At 39.7% G+C, this 20,591-nt stretch overlaps 1 protein-coding gene across 1 annotated transcript in view; it reads left to right on the top strand.

Annotated features, from left to right (window-relative positions):
* The window catches only part of znrf1 (zinc and ring finger 1), a 63,073-nt gene extending 43,229 nt beyond the window's left edge, over nucleotides 1-19,844 (top strand). The window contains exons 3-5 of the mRNA XM_084735044.1: nucleotides 13,537-13,642; nucleotides 15,618-15,709; nucleotides 18,019-19,844. Of these exons, the coding sequence (XP_084591170.1) occupies nucleotides 13,537-13,642; nucleotides 15,618-15,675 (164 nt within the window). The 3' untranslated portion in view covers nucleotides 15,676-15,709; nucleotides 18,019-19,844. The remainder of the gene's footprint in view (nucleotides 1-13,536; nucleotides 13,643-15,617; nucleotides 15,710-18,018) is intronic.
* Nucleotides 19,845-20,591: the final 747 nt, after the last annotated feature.

Raw genomic sequence — 20,591 nt, 5'->3', positions numbered from 1 at the left:
GGTTTTTCAAGATTATGTACTTTTCCCATATTTATTGGTCTTCCCAATATTGTGCCAAGTCTCCTGTCGTTGCCACTGCGCTGATAAATATTCATGACAAGGTGGGTGGGTCTACAGACTGACGCGTGTTGTCGAGCAAGTCCTTTCAAAACATGATAAATATGAATGAGGGAAAATGAGGAAAATCATAAAAATTCATAGAATGAGTTTATACAACCTGACATATTCAGTCATGCACTCTTGAAAAAACAAACACAACTGAGGTTTCAAAGACCCCTAATGGCAGTCAGTCCTAGCTCTAACATCTAACCTCTTTAGTTTCACAAGATGTTACTAGTCCCATCTGAGGCCAGTAAGTCAGTGTTTTGTTTTTAGTTTAGTTTGGTTTCATTCTACTGGAGAGGCAAAGTACACTGAAATTAAGAAACCAACAGTGACTGAAATAATTTAAGAGGTAGTGTTAACCACCATATTCTTATTATATCTGGGTTCCAGTGGATTCTGGTGTGCGTAGTTCGTTTAAGCTAAATGAAAACTTTCAATCATATTTTATTTTACAGGATGATGTTTGGATTTTGATAAAAGAATGCAATGAAGTTGACTTTTTTGGCATAGATTGAGATGCACAATATGACTGAGGGTGGGATCGAGAAGGTCTGCCCCCCAGCCCATCATATGCTCCATAGACAGCAGTCCACTGTAAAATGCTTTGCACATAATCTGTTAACACCGATACAGAAACTTTCCAAAAATGAATAAATTCTATCCAGCGGGCCTTTAACCACTGTATTTTGGTGAAGCAGAACAAGGTTGGAGGTGGCTAACATCTTGAAAGACACATCAATGGACTGCACTGGTGCATATAATCTAACTAATGAATCTGCTCCGCTCGAAGCTGTAGATTGATTAACAGGTGGATGTTATGATAGGATGTTGAAACTGGTTGGTTCTAGCCATTGTAAGCACTCATCATATTTTGTTTTACAGGAATAAAAATGAACTGATTTTTGATATAAGAATTCAAAGACATTTTTAAAATGTGGTATATATTGTGAAGTAGGGGAACAAATTGCCTGAGGATGTGATCTGAAAGGGTTAAAAAGGCATTTTTCAGTCCGTCTTGACTTTTGCTTCCACAGTAGTTAGTGCAAATTAGAAACATTCAATATGAAGGTCTCCACTGCTGGATTTCATGTCGGGAGGATGAGGAAGACACACAGAAGAATGATATAACAGCAGATTTGAGTGCATGAGTAGTAGACGGAGGGTTTCCAGGTGTCTTCTGAACACTGCTGGACAGTAAACTTTTCTAAACAAATCATTGCATATTCCAGAGAACAATTTATGGTACTTCAGTGTCTCTAACCTTTTACATTTTATTCATTATAATTTTGCAAATTAATCAGAGGGGATGACTGCCAAAAAAGAGGGGAAAAAACATTAATATACTGACCCATCTGCTTATAATACATGATACTTAGTTCAGCTGGTTGTGGTGTAATTTTGAGCACACACTAGTATATTTAAATCGTGTTTAGTGTGTCATCATTCAAATGAAGTTTACCAACAATAACCCTGATGATTGATGCTCTGCCTGGTCTCACTGGGTTTCTACGTGATGTTAAAAAAAAAATAGCCAGGGTGTATAACAGTGCAGGACTGTGGTAGCCAGGCATGTCAGGGTCTTTTATTTTGTTTTATTGATCGTCTGTGTAGAGCTGCTCTGTGTTACTCTGTTAGCTCATCCCTCACTGTCTCTCCTTGCCGCTCCCCTCTCTGTTATTCAACCACCAGTTGACTGATTAGATTTCATGACCACTAATCTATTCCTCGTGTGTTTCATGTTTTGGGGGAATGAAACCTGCTCTTAGTTGCAGTGAATCACACAGGAACACACAGCTAACTTGGGAATTTGTGAACTTGGGACACTAATGAGTGATGGGATGCCAAAATCATTCTGATCATTGGATAGATCTCTGGATCATTGGCTGTTATGCTAACCATGCAAACAGGAACACAGCTACCAAATAAGTACATAAGTTTATGATACAGCGTGTACATTAACACCTTAAATATCACTTATTCAATATAGCTGATGTAGCTAGATGTATTTTGTGGGGCTTTTTCAGGTGAATAATTATTTATAAAGGCACTACAGTGTGACATTTGCGCAATTTACCATCAGACAACAAGCAACAACCTTCATTTCCTGAAGTAAAAGGAAAATGTGTCCTTCATAGCTGTTAGAATTGCTATTTATATGGCATGTTTTATTGACCTGTTAGGATGACCATTTAGCGGCTGCAGTAAAAGATGCCAAGGTGATCGTAAGGGGAACCAAGTCATGTGGTGTTTATTCACAGAAATAACAGCAGCAGTACAGCATGGCAGCAACACAAGTGAGGTCTGACCAGAAACACAAGACAGCTGGAAACTGGTACCTTAAATACTGTGTCATGAGTAGACAACATTGGATGATTCCATCAGTAGGTGCTATCAAAATTGTATCACTGACTGATAGTCTAACAATGTTCATAAACTATATTTAGAGAATGTTGAAACCATAATATTTACAAAAATCCAATAATTCCTATTCAATCCCTAAATAAACACCCAAACATAATTCTAATCAATAAATATACAGATGCACCCAACTATCAAAAATATACTAACAATAAATAGAACCAATAAATATGATACAAAATGTGCAAATTGTTCTGAGCAAAATATGTTAATAATGTGCAAATATTGCTATCAAAGTGCCAAGTGCCATTATTCATGTGCATAGTTTAGTTGCTTGCTAAAAAGTGCTATTAATTCCAAATATCACTGTGCAATATTCACAAGGCAGAGGCCATCAGTCAGTAGTACTGAAGTGCCCTTCATCACATGACCAGTTCTTAAAAATGCACAAAGTTTTGATTCATTGTAAGCTGCAATGTCTGATTTTCCTTCCTTTATGCTCATAGCTTACTACTGAGTGGCTAATAAACATATCCATTCCCCAAATCTCCAGCAAGACACACCTCACATGGAGTTAAAATAAGTTCTGAGATCCTAACATCTTGTAAAAAAAATAAAAAAAAATACCTGACTTCATTTTGTGGATGAGACATCCTTGATAACAGGCAGGCAGAAATTTCTTCCAGCCAGCCTCTAGCTGCCATCACCATATCTTCCATTTCTGTAGAGAATTTAGCTTGACAAAAACAAATACTCACAGAATATCAACATGATGTCTGATGTGTACTTGCAAATTAACTTGTTAAGTTACAAACTCGCTCCTCAACCACTTCGCGCCTCCTGTCCCCGCCTGAGTCCTAATCATTCCTGGAGTCACGCTCCTGAAAGGAGATGCTGTAATTTGAAATCTCTGCACTGTGTTCCTGGTCATCAAACTAGCCTCTGTTGGTGTTTGAGTTTGTGTCCCAGCGAAATAGGACCACTAACGGAGCTAACTAGCTAATAGACAGATACGCAACAGTTAGCAGCAGTGCACCGGTGACTTCAGTGTTACAAGAGAAGAGGTCAGCACTGCAACAATCCCCTGGGCCTTACAACGATGCCTCTGAATGGAGTTTGATGCCCTTTTGGTGTTTGTTTTTTTCTTTTTGTGACTAACAGATAAATGAAAATGTAGCCGACTAAGACTCCTTCACTGACTAACGGTTTAGTCGACTATTAGTTCATGTCAGTCATGCACAAATTCAACTTTGGTGACCTTTGACTGGTGTAATTGAAGCCTCAACTAATAGTAAAGATGTGTGTATGTCGGTCATGCATGCAGGAACCAGTGCATGTTTGGCATGAAAAAAAAATGTAATGGTTAACTGATTATTAAAATGTTTGGTGATTAATTTTAGTGAGGTTTTGGCCACAAAAGTCATAATACCTCTAGTTAGAAGATTACTGTTAATACTGGGTGGGGACATTTTCCATTTTTAAAGCCAAATGCAGCAATAAGGCTTGAAGGGAGGATGTGAGTAGTTGCTGTCTTGCCCAACATCATTCATGTTTATTGTTACTGTGTCCATAGTGATAATCAGGGCTGTTTATTAATGAAATAAATGTGTACTTGCAAAACAAGAGGCAGTGAGACTGCTGCACAAACAGTCTGTCTACCTTCCAGTCAACTGTTTATTCCCTAAAGCAGGCTGCTCTTTTAATTATGGCCAGAGCTGCCATTCCTGTTTGCTTGGAGACACATGATTGACAGCAGGCATGTCCGTTCATTGCCCGTAGCAACCCGTTGATTGACAGTTACTTGTTTGAGTCAAGACTGTGCACATGTACGTCTGATCTGGAACCTGAAGGTCACCTTGTAGAAATGTGTGTGTGTGTGTGTGTGTGTGTGTGTGTGTGTGTGTGTGTGTGTGTGTGTGTGTGTGTGTGTGTGTGTGTGTGCATGTTGGGGGACAGTGTCCTGATGATAATGATAATGTAACCACACAGACTGAATCATGTAAAGTTGTTGGGGGGGGAAGTGATTTTACAGATCGACAAGCATCAGTCAACTGCACTCTGAGAAATAAAGGTGCTAAGTAGGACCATTTAGGGTTATTTGGCTTGTACCCATAGAAGAACCCTTTTTGGTTCCTGGAAGAACCATTTATAAAGGTTCCACCCATGAAGCCTGTTCAGGGGGTTTTACGTAGAACCCAGCATAAAGGGGTATGTCTTTTTTGTACAAAAAGAGTTCTTAATGGAACCCTTAATCTTAAACAGAACTCTCAGAAAAGGTGGTTCTGGGTAGAAGCCCCACCTCGCAGGAAGAACCGTTTTGCAACCCTTTTTTTCTAAGAGTGTGGGCCCACAAGGCCAGTGCAGTAAAAATCATGCAAGTTTGAAGTGTGCAGCTGAATCCAGCCTGTGAGGGGAGAGAAGATTGACTGACAGAGACAAAGAGAGGAGAGCGAAACTGTCTTAAGGAAGATGGGATCCAGAGTGATGGAGTACCCTGATGGCTGATAACGGTCCACAGGAGAGAGGGTAAAAGGAGAAAGACTCCCATAATTCCTCTCTTTTTTTTCTGCAGCTCTGTCTGTCCTGTCAGTCTTTATTTCCAGCAAATTACTCTCTCTCGTTTTCCCTCTGTCCGTCTCTCCTCTGTGAGTCTGTCTGTCTGTCCGCTTCTGTTCCCGCTGTGTAATCTCTCTGTAATTTCTCTCTCTGTCTTTCTGTTCTCTTGGGTTTTTGAGACCCACAAAACGGGCCGAGCTGCAGCTTATCTCGTTTCCCAGCATGCTCACGGGCCTATTGTCAATCACCTGGGCCTACTGACTGTCGCACGTCAGCACATCAATGAGCAAGGTCATTACATATGCACACATTTATTGTACAACAGATGTAAAAGAGAACACTGACTTTGTGGGAGTTTGGCCCAACAGTTACTTTTCTTTTTTATAATTATTTGCAGCAAGTCATCTGCATACATGCACTACCTGTGTGCTGCACATGTTAATGCAGAATAATATTAAAGAGTCACAGTGGTGCTTTGTCATTTTTTTATCCCATTGACTGTGGATGCTTGTTAATTGGTGACATTGCTGCCAGTGTTGTTGTGGTGTTGTCTTACTATTTGAGTCTAGGATGATGAGACGTCCTCAAAAATTCAGGACAGTCCTGAATTACAAGCAGTTTTCCCGAAATCAAATCCTGTCCTGCTTGTCCTGTTATAGTGATAGATTAAATGAACAATATGAACCTGTGAAAATATTCTGCTTTTAAAATTTTTGTTTGTTTAATTGTTTGATTAGCCTCATCATAGATACTGTAATGGTTAGTTGAAGTCATTCGCCCCTTCTTAAACCAGATGATGACACAGTTCAGCTGCCTGAGGACTTTGTGATAAATATATATATTAAAAAATGTGTTTGTAACTTCCCACAGCTTAATGGCAATCTTGTCCACGCTCAGCTGTTACAAAAAACAGTGATGTAGGTTACAGCGCCGATGCCTCCCCTCCTCTCCCCACAATCTGATCCTCTCATAGTCTCAGCTGGGAGATGTATACAAGCAGTGCCTTTGCAACTTTCACAAGCTCTTTGATTTTATTGTTGAAAAAACAAAATAGACTTATAAAAATATTGAGAAAGAAAAGATTCTTACGCCAGTTGTCCTTAATAAACTGTATACCTTCTGAATTCTAGTTTCTCTCTTTTACCAAACTAAGACAAGTTTGTCCAACACTTCAAACTCAACATAAGTGAAACAAAATGCACGAAAAGTCCTGTGCTAGTCTCTCCATTGTTCACCAATCACCAGTTCTGGTTTGGTTTATTGCATTCTGAGGCCAAAACATACACACTTAGACCAAAATTTCAATGTTTTGATTTGAGTACATAATGAACACCACTGGGAAGCTACAAAATTATTTAAAAACCCAAAATAATGGACCCACTCTTTTAAAATGACTGTAACCCAGCTGTAATCCTGTGCTTAATGGTTCATGTGTAAACATACCCACTGTGCTTCATATCATCCCCCAAATTTACTGATCTACATAATATTGATAACAAATTATCAGGTGTTACTATAAATTATTCAAATTCAGATTAGTTAACATGAAACACTCACACTCAAGTCCTCTATCCTGAAATTCACCCATTCTCACCAGGTCTATCAAACGTTACTGAGTACTGTATGCATCATGGGAAGTGAAGGATACAGCGCTTTTGGAACCCATAAAAGAGAGTAAAAACCTGTATATCTCAGCATCTGCTGAGATTAACAAAACCCCCACTTTTGTAAAAGTGCTACTAAATCACAAATTGACCAATATAGTCCTTTAAATAATTGTAAACCACTGCTCTAAATGACACACATGTTATGAGAGAAAAGTTATGAGATTATATGGAATCCGTAAGGTTTGAAGTTTTGTTTTTGTTATTTTTATCAATCCTTAAGGCAGTGGTTCCCAAATATTTTCTGGCATTCCCCATTCAAAAGTTGCGGGGCACAGATCCACTGCAAACCTGTGCCACTTAAGGTTAACATTTACCAAGACTGGAGACACTGAGAGACTCTCCTCTCATTCTCTGTGTGCACTAATATCAACCAGGAGAAATAACTTCACAAGTGTGCCACTGAATGCCCCATTTTGCTTCTCTAAATGAGCAGAAAGTCACGGATTGCAACTTTAATTTCTTCTTTGAATCTAAATGAACTAAATCAAATGAAAACACACGAACCAAATGTGTTGTTTGTGTCTCTTTAATGTTTGCACCGTGTGTGCGTGTGTACTGTGCCTGAGTTAGTGTGGAGCAGGTGGGGGTTATGGGTGGCACTCTGAGTCCACGTGAGCTGACCACTGGATCTTTTCTGGGCTTCAGCTTTGCATGATGATATTTTAATGCCTCTCACTAAATATAGCCCCTCAGCGGGTGCCACAGACACACATAGAAGTCAGGAGGATGGTATGGACTCACAGGAGACAAGAGAGTTGTGCGTGAGTGAGTGTAAGAGGGGAAAGACGTGGAGTTCGCCTCCTGCAGCAGAGGTCACTGGAGGACACAGACAGAGACAAGAAAGAGGGAACTGAGTGCTGTGATTCAGAGAAGCAAAAGAGCGACTCCTTTAACTCATAATTGATGTGAAGGTGTTGGATGCCAAATGTCTGTTGGCAGGCCAGCAAGCAGGAGAGACAGCTGAAAGTCAAGAGGGAAAGAGGGGCAGCAGAGGAGGGAGCTGATGATTGAGAGACCAAGGAAAGTCTGCACGAGCACATTCAGAGGTTTACACAGACCTCGCTTGATTTCTTCACATTCTGATCATATTCTGTTACACACGCCTCAGGACGTAAATGTCTGTCCGTCTGTCCCTTAGTCCGCCCAACACTTTGGTTCAGAGACTGATATCTTGGCAATGACTGCCAGATTGCTATTACATTTAGGGTTTATTCATGATTCCCAGAGGATAAAACCTAATGACTTGGGTGACCTCCTGTCCTTTCCTCAAATATCTTCAAAAGGCTACATTTTTTTGCAGAAGAAATGGTCAAATCTATCAGACAGATTGCGATGAAACTTACTGAACATGTTCCCCAAAGGGTGAACCATAAAAGTTCCTCTAGAAGCAGCTTTTGTCGGTATGCTAAAAACGCGGCTTTAAATGAATGTTACTGTATGTTGCTCTATAACCTGCTGGATCTGTGACAGACAACTGTTTACTTACACATTTGACATGACATCTTAGATATCTGTTAACACATTGACAAACAGTACTATCACCTTTTTAATAATATTAATAATAATAGTAAGAGATTACATTTCATATAGTGCTTGTAGACACTTAAAGTGCTTCACAGTGAAGGGGGGGTAAATCACTTCAACCACCACCAGTGATTTCACCCATCTGTATGATGCACAGCAGCAAATCTTTGCACCAGGCACTCACCACGCATCAGCTTGAGGTGGAGAGGGAGGGAAACATTGAGCCAGTTACAATGGGTGATGATTAGATGGCCAGATGGAGAGAGCCAGGTTGGGAAATTTTCCCAGGACGCAGGGGATCCCCCTGTTCTTTCTGATAAGCGCCACGACATTGTTAATAACCAGGACCTCAGTTTAACGTCTCATTCAAAGGACAAAAGGATTGTCATGAAGCTTTGTGAGCATGTTCATGGTCACGATTAACTCTTTTGTTTTAAACTACTGTACACCATAAACTTTTTTCCAACCCAACCATGAAGACAGAATTTAAGATTAGAAAAATCTGAGGCTGTCCTCCCAACAAGAACAGTGGCATCAGTCATTTCAGCAAACAGCTCAAAACACGCATGTTCACATTCAAGTAACAAAGCCGTCTATTGGCCCTGGTAATTCTGATGGATGTAAAGGAGGAAGTCAAGTGATGCTGTTACAGAGCAACAAACCACAATTAATCTATAATGAAGGTCCACTCACCATGAACATAGTTGTCATGTGCTGCTACATAAGGGGTTAAAAGCTTACTAGCTTCAAGATGATGAAAGTCTTTATGAATTAACAATAAAATCTTTGGTCCACAACTAACAAAGATATTCATTGTTGATTAATTAAGTCTGTCATCTTCTTGATTAATCAATCAATTAATCCTGTCACAACCTCGTCAGTTGATTTCTGCGACGACCACGTGGACATTTTCCATAAAAGATTATGTTCATTACTGATTAATCTGTTGATTATTTTCTTGATTCATTTATTATTTGTTTGGTCCATAAAATGTGAAAAATGTTGATCAGTGTTTCCTGATTGGTGGTCAGTCCAAACCGATGTCCTTGAATGTCTTGTTTTGTCCAGAACCCAAAGATATTGTGTTTACTGTCAGAGAGGAGTAAAGAGACAAGAAAATATTCACATTTAATCAGAAAAATTTGACTTTTTGTCTTGAAAAATGACACAAACATAGTTGATGATTAAGTTAATAGTTGATTAATAATCAGTTAATCGATTTATTGTTGCAGCTCTAACATAGTTTGGAGGTTAGCTGGTGATACGTTCCTGTTTGATCCGATTAAAAGCCCGGCGGCTGCATTTTATGCTGCGATCGATGTGCAGACTTTTGGCTGAGGCAGGACTATGATGAGTTAGGGCTCTGACTTTATCCTGATGACCTCATTTTTTTAAACATTTCACAGGTGAAGGAAAGAAGATTGAACAACCCTCTTCACTTGATTATTAAAGCAGGGGTCAGATGTTGACTTTAGATTTAATACACTCTGCACTCACCATCAAACGGGAACAATTGTGTCTCTTAAAGGACTATGCAGACTTTTTGGGGAGTTGATTAATCTCTGAGTGTTTCCTGGTTGGATTTGCTGAGGATATTTGAGGAAGAGGACGAGGAGGAGTAGAGCGGCTGTATTGTTATCAGACAGTGCATGTAGATTCCTGCGATTTAATCCGGAGCACTCTGTCAGAGAGATGCTGGGTGTTTTCAGGGGGGCGGCAGAGGACGCAGGGATAGAGGGATGTGCTACAGTGAACAATAGAATAAAGGAGAGGGGTCAGAAGAGGAGAGAGAGATAGAGAGGGGGAGGGAGGGAGGGAGGAGAGCGGGGTTATGGGAGTTTGTTGAGGAACTAAGCTGATTTGCAGTCAGAGCATATGTCTTCTGTCTCTCATTCCATCTCACAGTCTACCCACTCCTCTGTCTGTCTATCTATCTATCTATCTATCTATCTATCTATCTATCTATCTATCTATCTATCTAGATCTTTTGACAGTATTAATGTTTCATTGGACAGATTGGTAAAATTGGATTATTTTAAGTATCATGGCAATAATGTATGTAATTTCATTTTCACATGAATACATGTTAATGTGTGGTGGTGCAACAGTGACTGAAGCTTCACCCAGCTGAGGTGTGAAGTAAGTGCATTTATTCAAAGGCTTAAATTCTGTAACTTTAGTAGATTTGAGGAATTGTTTGTTTTTTGTCAGATACCAATGCTAAAACGGCATTGCGCTGCACTGACCAGTTTTCAAACATGAAAAATTAGAGAAAAACCCCCCAAAAAATGCTTCTGATGTTTGGTGTAGTCCAAGTCTCGTAAAGTCCTTTCATGACGTTTGTACACCATCACAACACACACACCCAGCTCAGATAGTGAACGTGGCTCCAGCCTAAAGATAAGAGACAGAGAAGATTCAGGCTAAAAACATGGTGTAAATAACATTTTTTTAGTCAACTTGTCACGTTGGGACTTTAAAAGACTTGGATTATACCAGACAAGCAGTGAGGAGGCATTTTATTTTTATTCTATGTGTTTTTTTTAACGTTTGAAAACTGGTCACCATTGTCTTTCATTGGTTGGGAGAGTCTGCAACACCCATGTCCTGTGAAACTCCAGCAGTGTTTTTTGGACTAAAAATCGAAACAGCAATTTTAATCGGCATGAAGGTGAGTAGATAATGACTAAATTTCATTTTTGGATGAACCTTCACTTTAAAAATAATGTCGATGACATTAAACAAATGCTGTTTTCATTGCTAAAGCAAATTTGAGAATAATGACGATTAACAGTTTAAGTTTACTTAAATATATAAATATAAATAAATACAGCATTTACAGCAAATTAACACATTGACATCTTACATTTTAACACAAATAACAGCAAAATACATTTTGAGTTGGTGTTCATATACAAACACCAGCTTCAAAATTGCAGAAATAGCATATATTATCATCAGACACGTCGCATGTAGTGTTACACATCAGTGCTCCCAGTCACTGATGTCAGGGACACCCACACTGCCGGCTGATGTGCTTGACATGTTGTCACACATGCAGTCGAGCGCGGTCCATCTCTCCATTTTCAAGTGCATCCCGTGCGTCGCCAGGTGCCCCTCTACTTTACACGTAATCATTTTTAAACATTTGTTGCATGTCTCGCCCTGGTGTTGGAATCCTTTCGAAATACAGTCAATTATAGCCACACTTTCCATCATTTAGTATGGTGTTTTAACAATGTTTACAGTAGCTGTGAGTTGTAAATGTCAGTATTTGATGCCTTTTATTTATGTTTTTTTTTTTTTTTTTTTTTTTTGACTTGCTATATACAATTACAAGGTGTCATTAACCTCAGCTCCAAAATCACTGGCACAGACAGAGATTGCTTGCTTACATAATATTAAATAAGTCCTCAAAAAGGTGATTATATACAGCCAATTCTGTCAAGAGTTTGTTTTAGATTACCTGCAAACATAAAACTGAAAGGTTTGTGTGAACAGTGCTACGGTGCCTTGGATATGGTTGGTCAGCAGCAAGTGGCCTCAACTTTTATGTCTTTCAATGTTTTCTCCCTTTTCTTAATTGTCTCATATTTTGTATTTTTGTTACATATTGTTTTTATGTGTGAATAAATAGTGTTTTTGTGTGATTTCATGTCTGCTTTCAGCTTGCCTCAAATAACCCCTGAAGAAAGGAAAAAAGTAATAGCTACCATGAGTGAGCAAACAAAGAGAAGAGCAATGATAGGCAGTTAAAGGAGAACTAAATAAAATACACCCAGTCAGTTCAGCACCAAAGATGACATGCAAAAAAAAAAAAAAGCAGATAATTGGTGACAAGCTGCGACCAGCTTGGCTCTTAATTGACTCACTGTGGATTAGAAGCTGGGGTTTGTGCTTCTGCTTTAGCAGCCAGCCAATCTGGAGCAGCAGCCAGGCTGCAGAGTCTTTGTAGCAGAGCTCCACAGTGACAGATGTGAAATGAGGTGAAATAACATGTCGTACTGTATTATGTCTGCTGTAGTTCAGGTTCACAGTTCAAAGCTTTGTTTGATGTATACAGTACATTCATTCACAATGTGTTATGACATCACAGCATATGCATGAAGTGCGTGCTTTCTGTGCTGTCGTTTGTATATCATGTTAAAAGAAAAATGTGGCCTATTGTGTGTCTCCTTTGTCTTCTATTGACCATATTATGTTCCAAGTCTGTCATTTACATACAGATGATCACAAAACCTATTTCTAGAGTCAAACTAGCTGGAAATATGCCAGTCCTGGAACACACACACACACATACATCACCACTATCATCATCCTCATCATCACTTGACATAGGACACAGTGATTCAAAACCTACCAAAACGTTAACCTTGAGTGTCAGAGATGCTAAACACAGCCACTCTAGGTCATTTTCTTTGGCCTGTCTTCGAACTGATTTTGGGAGGAAATCTTTAAAGCCTTTTCACACGTACGTAGGAAGCCAATAGAAATCAGTACCTCCATTGCTATCTTTGAGGTGCCCCTGTCAGGGGACACAGTCAAAATGTAACCGTCATTATGACTCTCTAAACGGCCTAAATTTAGTTATATTGATCAATATGTCTGACAAATTAATTCCTTCAGACAGGCTGCCACCTCCCTCTGAACTACAACAAAGAATCGGTGGGGCAGGTGACAAAGGTGGCTTTGGCTTAAGTCAACTCTATGGACCTTTTTAACAGCACTCATATTCATATGAAATAGTATAAAGGAGAACTGGATACAGCACTGACGGCAGCATGAAGCCAATTTCCGTGTTTAAGTTTATGCATATGTTTCCACATGTGAATAAAATTTGCGTGTAGCATTGCCTTATTTAGTTTTTCTTTCTTCCCAGCTCAGCCTTGACTACAATTGACTGGATGCAAAATCTATCTTATGAAAAAAATAAACTCCATAAACCGTATTTGAAGTATTCACTTTGCTTTATATGTAGACCATTCAATACTTTTAAAGAGTCTGTATTCATTACAGTAAGTAGATGGGTGGAAATAAAAGTATTCAGTGGTGAATTTCCACATGATGAACGCTGTTATTTTTCCACAGTGGAAACAGACTCGAGTCTCCTAATTCATCTTGAAACTCCTCTGTGTACATTTTCATTGGTACAAGCAGAAACTAGCCACTATATCTACTCTATGTAATGCACCAAGCTGCTCTCCTTACTGCTCTCTGCTGTGTTTGATATGCTGCTGGAGTCTGAAATTGTCGCTGTCTTTGGTGCATACTGATACATGTTCTGCTCTGTGCGTGTGTATGTGTGTGTGTGTACCTGCCACTTTAGATGATGTGTTGGCGAGGGATGCCGGTGAGTGTGTGATCTGTCTAGAGGAACTGCAGCAAGGGGACACCATAGCCAGACTGCCGTGCCTCTGCATCTACCACAAAAGGTGACACACACACGCACACACACACACACATGCACACATATTTGAATCATTGCCCGTTATATAATTTTGCACTTCTTCTAATTAAATCCACTTACTGCACTCCAATAAAAACCTTACTTCCTTAAAGATGGACAGTACTTGTTGCCTTTGATTTAGAGGTTATTCGTATAATATCACTGGACAATAAAGGTGCTGCGTGAGGCATTTCTAAACATCAATATATCACTGTCAGATTAACAAACTGATAGCTTGGAATAATTACCAAAAACAAATGAAAGCAGCCTGCAGACAACTGAAAGCTGCTCATGTTTTTAAAAGTCTTATAGCTGAGTGGACATTACCTATCAGCACTAGTGACAATCAATCTAGAGATGGGACAATTTTGGTATCGGGGCCCAATGTAAGTCATTCATTGCATATTTGACTTATGTCACTGTTCCGATCCAAATGTCTCATTGTCAGATGTTTTCTATTTGTAAACACTATGCTAAGCAGCACGTATTTAGAGATGAATAGCACTTTCACACTCAACATTAGCATGTATGTTCTGGCATGAAAATACAGCTGGAGTGAAGAAATGTACTAGCCACCTCACTCACGATGCAATATACCAGCACAAAAATCACAACTACCAACGTAAACCACCAAGTTTATGGCAGACACATTACAGACTCTAACAAATAATAATGTGCATTTTGGAACATGAAATAGCTCTCTCAGCAGTGCATCATGGGAAATGAGGGCCATCCCTCAGTACTATCTGCAGCACATGTGAATGTCACAAGCCACAATCCTACAGCACCTGACAATGGTTGGAAGGACAAGTTACATTATACAAACTAAACAAACTTTCCAGATGTGGAAAACTCTAACTGAATGTGTATCAACATCAACTGACACAGAACATTTTACTGCTAAACTGGTCTTCAGTTTCAGACTCATGTAACCTTACACATATTAGCAATAGTAACAACAATAATATTGTTGTCATGATATTAATAAACAGCGTCCTCTCAAACGATTTACCTCTCAGTTTGTCTCAATGTCAAATTTAACGCAAGTACATAAGATAGTAGAGCTTTCCAGTGTTTGCCTACAGCTGCCTTGTTTGTCTACAGCAGTTACACTCTTGAAGTAAATATGAATTTCAGTTTAAATTTGTTTTTAGAGGAAAAGAGGAAGGTTTACAGATATATTTTGTATTTTTTGCTAAACTACATTTATCTGACAGGCAGTATAATGTTGCAGGTTTCACACTTGGTGATGGGACAGCTTTGGTTGATTAAGTCCCATCCGTAGTGCAATTGTATTTTTGTTTAGTATTATTAAACTTATTTTGTACTTATACTTCACTAGTAACTTTGCAGGTTAAGATTTTTTAATGCAAAATATCAGTGAATGCATCAATAATATTGAAACCGCAAAAATGGCAGTTCAAGTACATTTTTCTCTGTATACCTGGTTTTACCCAAATGACATTCGGAATGTAATTAAGACCTCATTTTGTAATAAGATATTTCTTCATTGTTGTATTTCCACTTTCCTTTTAATTGCTATTTTCACTTCAGTAAAGGATCCTCTTCAACCACACACACACACACACACACACACACACACACACACACACACACACACACTTCCAACAGGCCTACGCGTTACTTTAGCAACAATCCTCTGTAGTACTGAATCAATTTAAGACTACAGTTGACTACAATTGTTATCTTATGATCTCTCTTGCTTTATCACATTTCAAGTTTTATCATCATTATTATTATTATTATTATCGTTATCTTTTTATTATTTTGATTGTTTTTTATTCATTCCTAATGACTGACCTTTTGATTGGTCAGCTGTGAATGTTTGATCTGCTTAGCTCAAGTAATTATGCTAAGTGTCCCTTGTATTTGCAGCTGTATTGTATACTGTATTACACAGAGTTTTAACTCACTGCCTGTGTGTCTGTGTGTATCTGTAGCTGTATAGACTCATGGTTTGAGATCAATCGGTCCTGCCCTGAACACCCCTCTGACTGACTGACCACCAGGCCCACTATGAATACTGTTCAAGGTGAGACACACATCATACATGCACACTACTGTCTGAATGCTAATTACTGCGAGATAGGATGTGCATGCAAACCAGTGTGCAGACGTTCATATTGGTATGAAAATCCAGATGCAATCCAGTCATTGTCTTCCTCCATTGCTAGTGAATTTGATGCACCTGACTCAATCCAAATTCATTGCAGAAATGATAATTAATAAGGTAGGAAGTGGGACAGGGCTGGTTATCCGTACCCAATACCTTGAAGATATCTGCTGAAATAAGGCAGTAGCAGGTAGTTAAACAGTACCTGCATTCAATCATTTTTGTGTCTACATCTAGAGAAAAAAGACTATTTGTATGTTTTTTCTTGCAGCAAGTCCCTGCATGTCTTCTTCGACTTAATGCAATGTGTGATTCGGCCCACCGTTGCAGTAGCTACAAGTCATACAGTCTGTGTTGTGGTGAAGTCGAGCGCTGTATATCTGACATTTGAGCTGGCAGGTCAGCGTGCTGAGATGCTACAAAAACATTCCAAAGAAGGGCAATACCACACTCCTGTGGTGTCTGATAAAAACCAACATATAAAATGTGTAAAGATTATTTCAAGAATGCTTCCATTCACATGAATATTGAATGAAGTAGGTAAGCTACTGTTAGTATTGGTAGCACCTGTGTTTACTATTATAAGTCAAAATGGCTGCTGTTAAAAAGGTCAAAAACATAAAACATAGAATAGGAGCTAATACTGTAACAAGACTCTACAGCTATGCTAGCAGCCCTGTGATTCTGTACTAATTTGCAAGTCTGAACTTATTTTGGTGAAAATCAAGCAAGTCAAGTCCCTGCTATGAGTCAAACAGGTCAAGTCAAGTCACAAGTCTCAAGAAAGTCACAAGTCACATGGAATTCTGATGAGGCCTGCAAGTTTCCACACATAAATCAGTTAAAAGACAGAAAAGTTGGGTTTTATTTTCAACATGAACAAAAACGTTTGCAGCCTGCTTATAGTGGGATCAATAACAATGGAGAGTGGAGCTCTGAAATGAAATCAAAGTCGTATACCTCTAAAGGCCTCTAACATGAAAACAGAAGACTGACACAATTTTTTACATCACAATCTTACTCCTCCTGCTCTGGTTACCCTCCAGGAGGATCACACCGTTTCCTCTAAGCCTATAAACACATCTGTCTAAGGGGCAGTTCTCATGATACCGCATACCCCTGTTCACTTCTTTCTACCATCATCGACAACATAATCCTTGAGTCTAAATTTTATTATTTCCTTCATGTTAGCTGGCTTGTGTGTTGGCCTCTGCTGGTCTGCAGATATTTAGTCTAATTTCACAAGTCATGTATACCAAGTCAAAGTGGAGTCAAGTCTTTTATCAATGTCCTCAAATTTGTGACTTAAGTATGACTTAAGTCTTGTGACTTATCCTCTACCACTGGTATTTTGGCACAGCAGTGCATTGATATGAGTGCTAATGTTTGCATGCTAACATGCTAATAAATACAATGCTAACATGCTGATATCAAGCAGGTTCATTTACAGTGTTCACCATCTGAGTTTCTTGTGTTAGCATCTAACATTTGCTAATAAAGTTTAACTGAGGTTGATGGGTATGTTATTAGTTATGTCGGCTGGTGATCATTAAATTTTAGAGCAATGATGGTGTTAGATGAGGAGCTATTAAACGTTTCACACTGGATCTTTAGCTCTTTAGTACGATAATTTATATACATATAAAAAGCATAGATTAAATATTATAAATGCAGACATTCATTTGTTTATTGGTGAATGAAAAATGAATACAGTGACAAATATAAGCTGCAAGAAGGCAGTAATGTCTAAGCCGGTGTTTCAGAGAAGTGTTGGGCAATCCAGAAAGTAACTAATCGCAGACAAATTTGCAACCACCAAAGAGAGAGAGAAAACAATGCAATGCCATTCTCATCATTTTTGTAGAAGTTACAACCAAGTCCCCACAATTCATCCCGAGTGGACCATGAATGTGTGTACCTGATTACGTTGCAATTCATCCATCTTCACTTAGTGGATCACAAGAGTTAATCACGTTGTTTTGGGTTGGTAAATCATTTAGGGTCACAGCAAAATAATGACAAAATAAGGAAATACAGGCAGAGGACAGTGTTTACACAGATAGAGACACCACCACACAGTTCTAGTGGGTCATAGCTGATGACTGAAAGGGATTTTATATGTTATTTTTAAGGAAAATGTTGCATATTATATGCTTTTCAATAAATCATGCGTAACCACCCTCCACCCTCTGTCCGTCTATGCCCACCCCTCTTCTCTCTGTCTACAGGACATCTCGTTGTCTTGCCATGGATATCTGGACACAGACGCAACCAAATCTGATGAAACAATCAAAACGATCAACACATACTTATCCTGACAGAATCCATCATCCTAACCAAGATAATTATTCCTCGTGAACCGAACCAAAAAAAAAAAAAGACTGCATCATCGTTCATTAAAGGGCCCCTCCCGAGCCCTCCATTTTACGTCTGCTGAAGAGACTGCTTACAACCCCCCACCCCCCCTTCCCTCCCCTTCTCTTCCACTTCTCCTGGCTAACAGAGTCCCTTAAAGGGCTTCATTGGCCTCGATCCCTGCCCCCCTACCCCCCCCCCCAACTCAAGTGGCCATTTGCCTCCCTGACGTGCTCAGGTCCTCGCAGGCCTCCAGCAGCTGGCCGCACATCTTGTATCTGGATCCAGGCCTGTCAGTCATTCGTGTCCAGCCCTCCCATGGCCTTAACTGGGGAGAGGAGAGGAAGCAGAGCAGGCGGTGGGCAGGAGGAAAGAAGGAAGTCGACGAAGGAGGGGGAACCCGACGAATGGAGGATTGTTGAGTTGCAGAAGCTTGCTTTGAGAAACAGACTTGTACATTACTTGGTGGGCCTCTCATCTCACAACAGGACTCCATCTCGGTGACCTCTCATAACAGACTGGGTCCCCGGTGTGCTTCTATCTCATAGTTCCTGCCTCGGTTCCTCGCCAATTTGTCTCATAAATAATCCAATCAAATAGTTCCCAAAATGCTTCTTAGATCTGGTTTGTGCACACCTGGGCAGGCAAGCAGGGGGGGGGATGGAGGGTTCAAAAAAGGAAGTCAGCTTGTCTCATATATATAGAATGGAGGAGGGGGGATCTAAAGATGGACTGGGGTGGAGAGGAGTGGTCTGAGCATGCTCAGTTTGGATTGGGAGGGAGGAAGGGGCCAGCAATGTAGTTTACGCTCCTACTGTGTAACATGTGTGTTTGGGATGCTCCAATGTCAGGCTTCACCTGGTATGTGTATGTTCACTCTGTGTGTCTGTGTGTGTGTGTGTGTGTCTGTGTGTGTGCCTGTGTGTGAGCTTGGAACCGTGACAACATAGCTTTTGCTGAAGCCTAGTGTGTGTGTGTGTGTGTGTGTGTGTGTGTGTGTGTGTGTGTGTGTGTGTGTGTGTGTGTGTGTGTGAGAGACAGCGTGAAAGGTCAGTTTAGAGGGCTGACTGGGACAGTGCCGTGTGTGTGTCTGTGTATTGAAATGTTTACAGTCTAGATGTCCATGTTCCCTGTGTGTGCGACTGGCAGTCCTCCCTTTACTTTGCGGATGTTTACAGCTACAGAGAAGCGACATGATGACATATTGTAAATTACACATGTAACCTCTCTTGGTTCTTTCTTTTTAGATCTGCCAGATTTTTTCATGTGACCATGATTAGTCATTTTCTCGTGAGAGCCTCGAGTGTGAGAGCGTGTGTATGTGTGTGTGTCTCCGTGCATATGACTGTTTGTGCATGAGTGTGTGATGCAAGAGGCACCTCTTGGTCTATGCTACTGTCGGTTCCCCACATTGTGTTTCTGCTAGAGTAGGTCTGGCTGACTGCGACTGGAGACGTGAGCCACTCAGACCAGAAAAAGGACTCTGTAGTCCCACTGTGGATCCACTGAACGGGGCTTATTTATTCATTTGTTCATATTTAACAATATTTGTTTAATATTTCAGTCATGTGAGGTGTTACTCACTCTTCAGAATGCCAAGAGCTGATGTATGAAGACTACTACAAATCAACATACAAACAAACTGCATTTACAACGCTACTGTAAACAAATGGTGGAATAAATTGTGCTAGATGACAGACTCTATTTTCAACTTTCATTCTGTGACCCAGATACAACACATACAAGCTGAACAGCAGCGGGTTTCCCACCAAACATCTTAATCCTGAGATTATTGTTGGCCTATAGACACACAGTATGTATTATACCTATATGTTAGAGTTAATAGGATATGGTGTCGCACAAAAATCCATCTTTATCTCCCACTCTTACAGCAGCAAGAAATGTTGAACACACACATTCCAGGAGTTTTGTGGTTATGTGTCCACTTTCCCAAAACAGCCTGTGTGCAATCTCATATCACTGAGTCATTTTACTAGATTTCCTAGAATGCCATTTGACAGTTGACAAGGAAGGGACATGTGTATAAGTATAGCATGTGGGCACAACTCTTTTCTATTGCTACAACTACTTCTTAGGCATAATGACGTTAATAACATCGGCAACATATTTTGACATCAATTTACATGTTGAACAGATTTTACTATATGATAGTATGATTTTTTTTTTCATAGGTGCTGCCATCGTTTTGTAAACAAAGAGGAGTTCCAACTTTGAGTGGTGTTATATTGTTATATAGGAAGTTGGAAATTTTTTGAGTTTGGCTGCATTGCATTCTGGTCTATTGAGGCTTCGGAAGGTTAAAAAAAATAACATTGGTAATAAGTAAAGTTGATTCTGATAATTGGAAAAAAAAAACCTTCTTTCAAACTCTTGTAGATACTGAAAACATCCACTTTGACTCACTTTGTCTACGTTTGGATAGCTA

This window comes from Lutjanus erythropterus, chromosome 13, assembly GCF_056507025.1.
Source record: "Lutjanus erythropterus isolate fLutEry1 chromosome 13, fLutEry1.hap2, whole genome shotgun sequence".
Classification (NCBI taxonomy): domain Eukaryota; kingdom Metazoa; phylum Chordata; class Actinopteri; order Lutjaniformes; family Lutjanidae; genus Lutjanus; species Lutjanus erythropterus.
The sequence above is the reverse complement of the archived record's forward strand: the minus strand, read 5'-3'. Positions and strand labels throughout refer to the sequence as shown.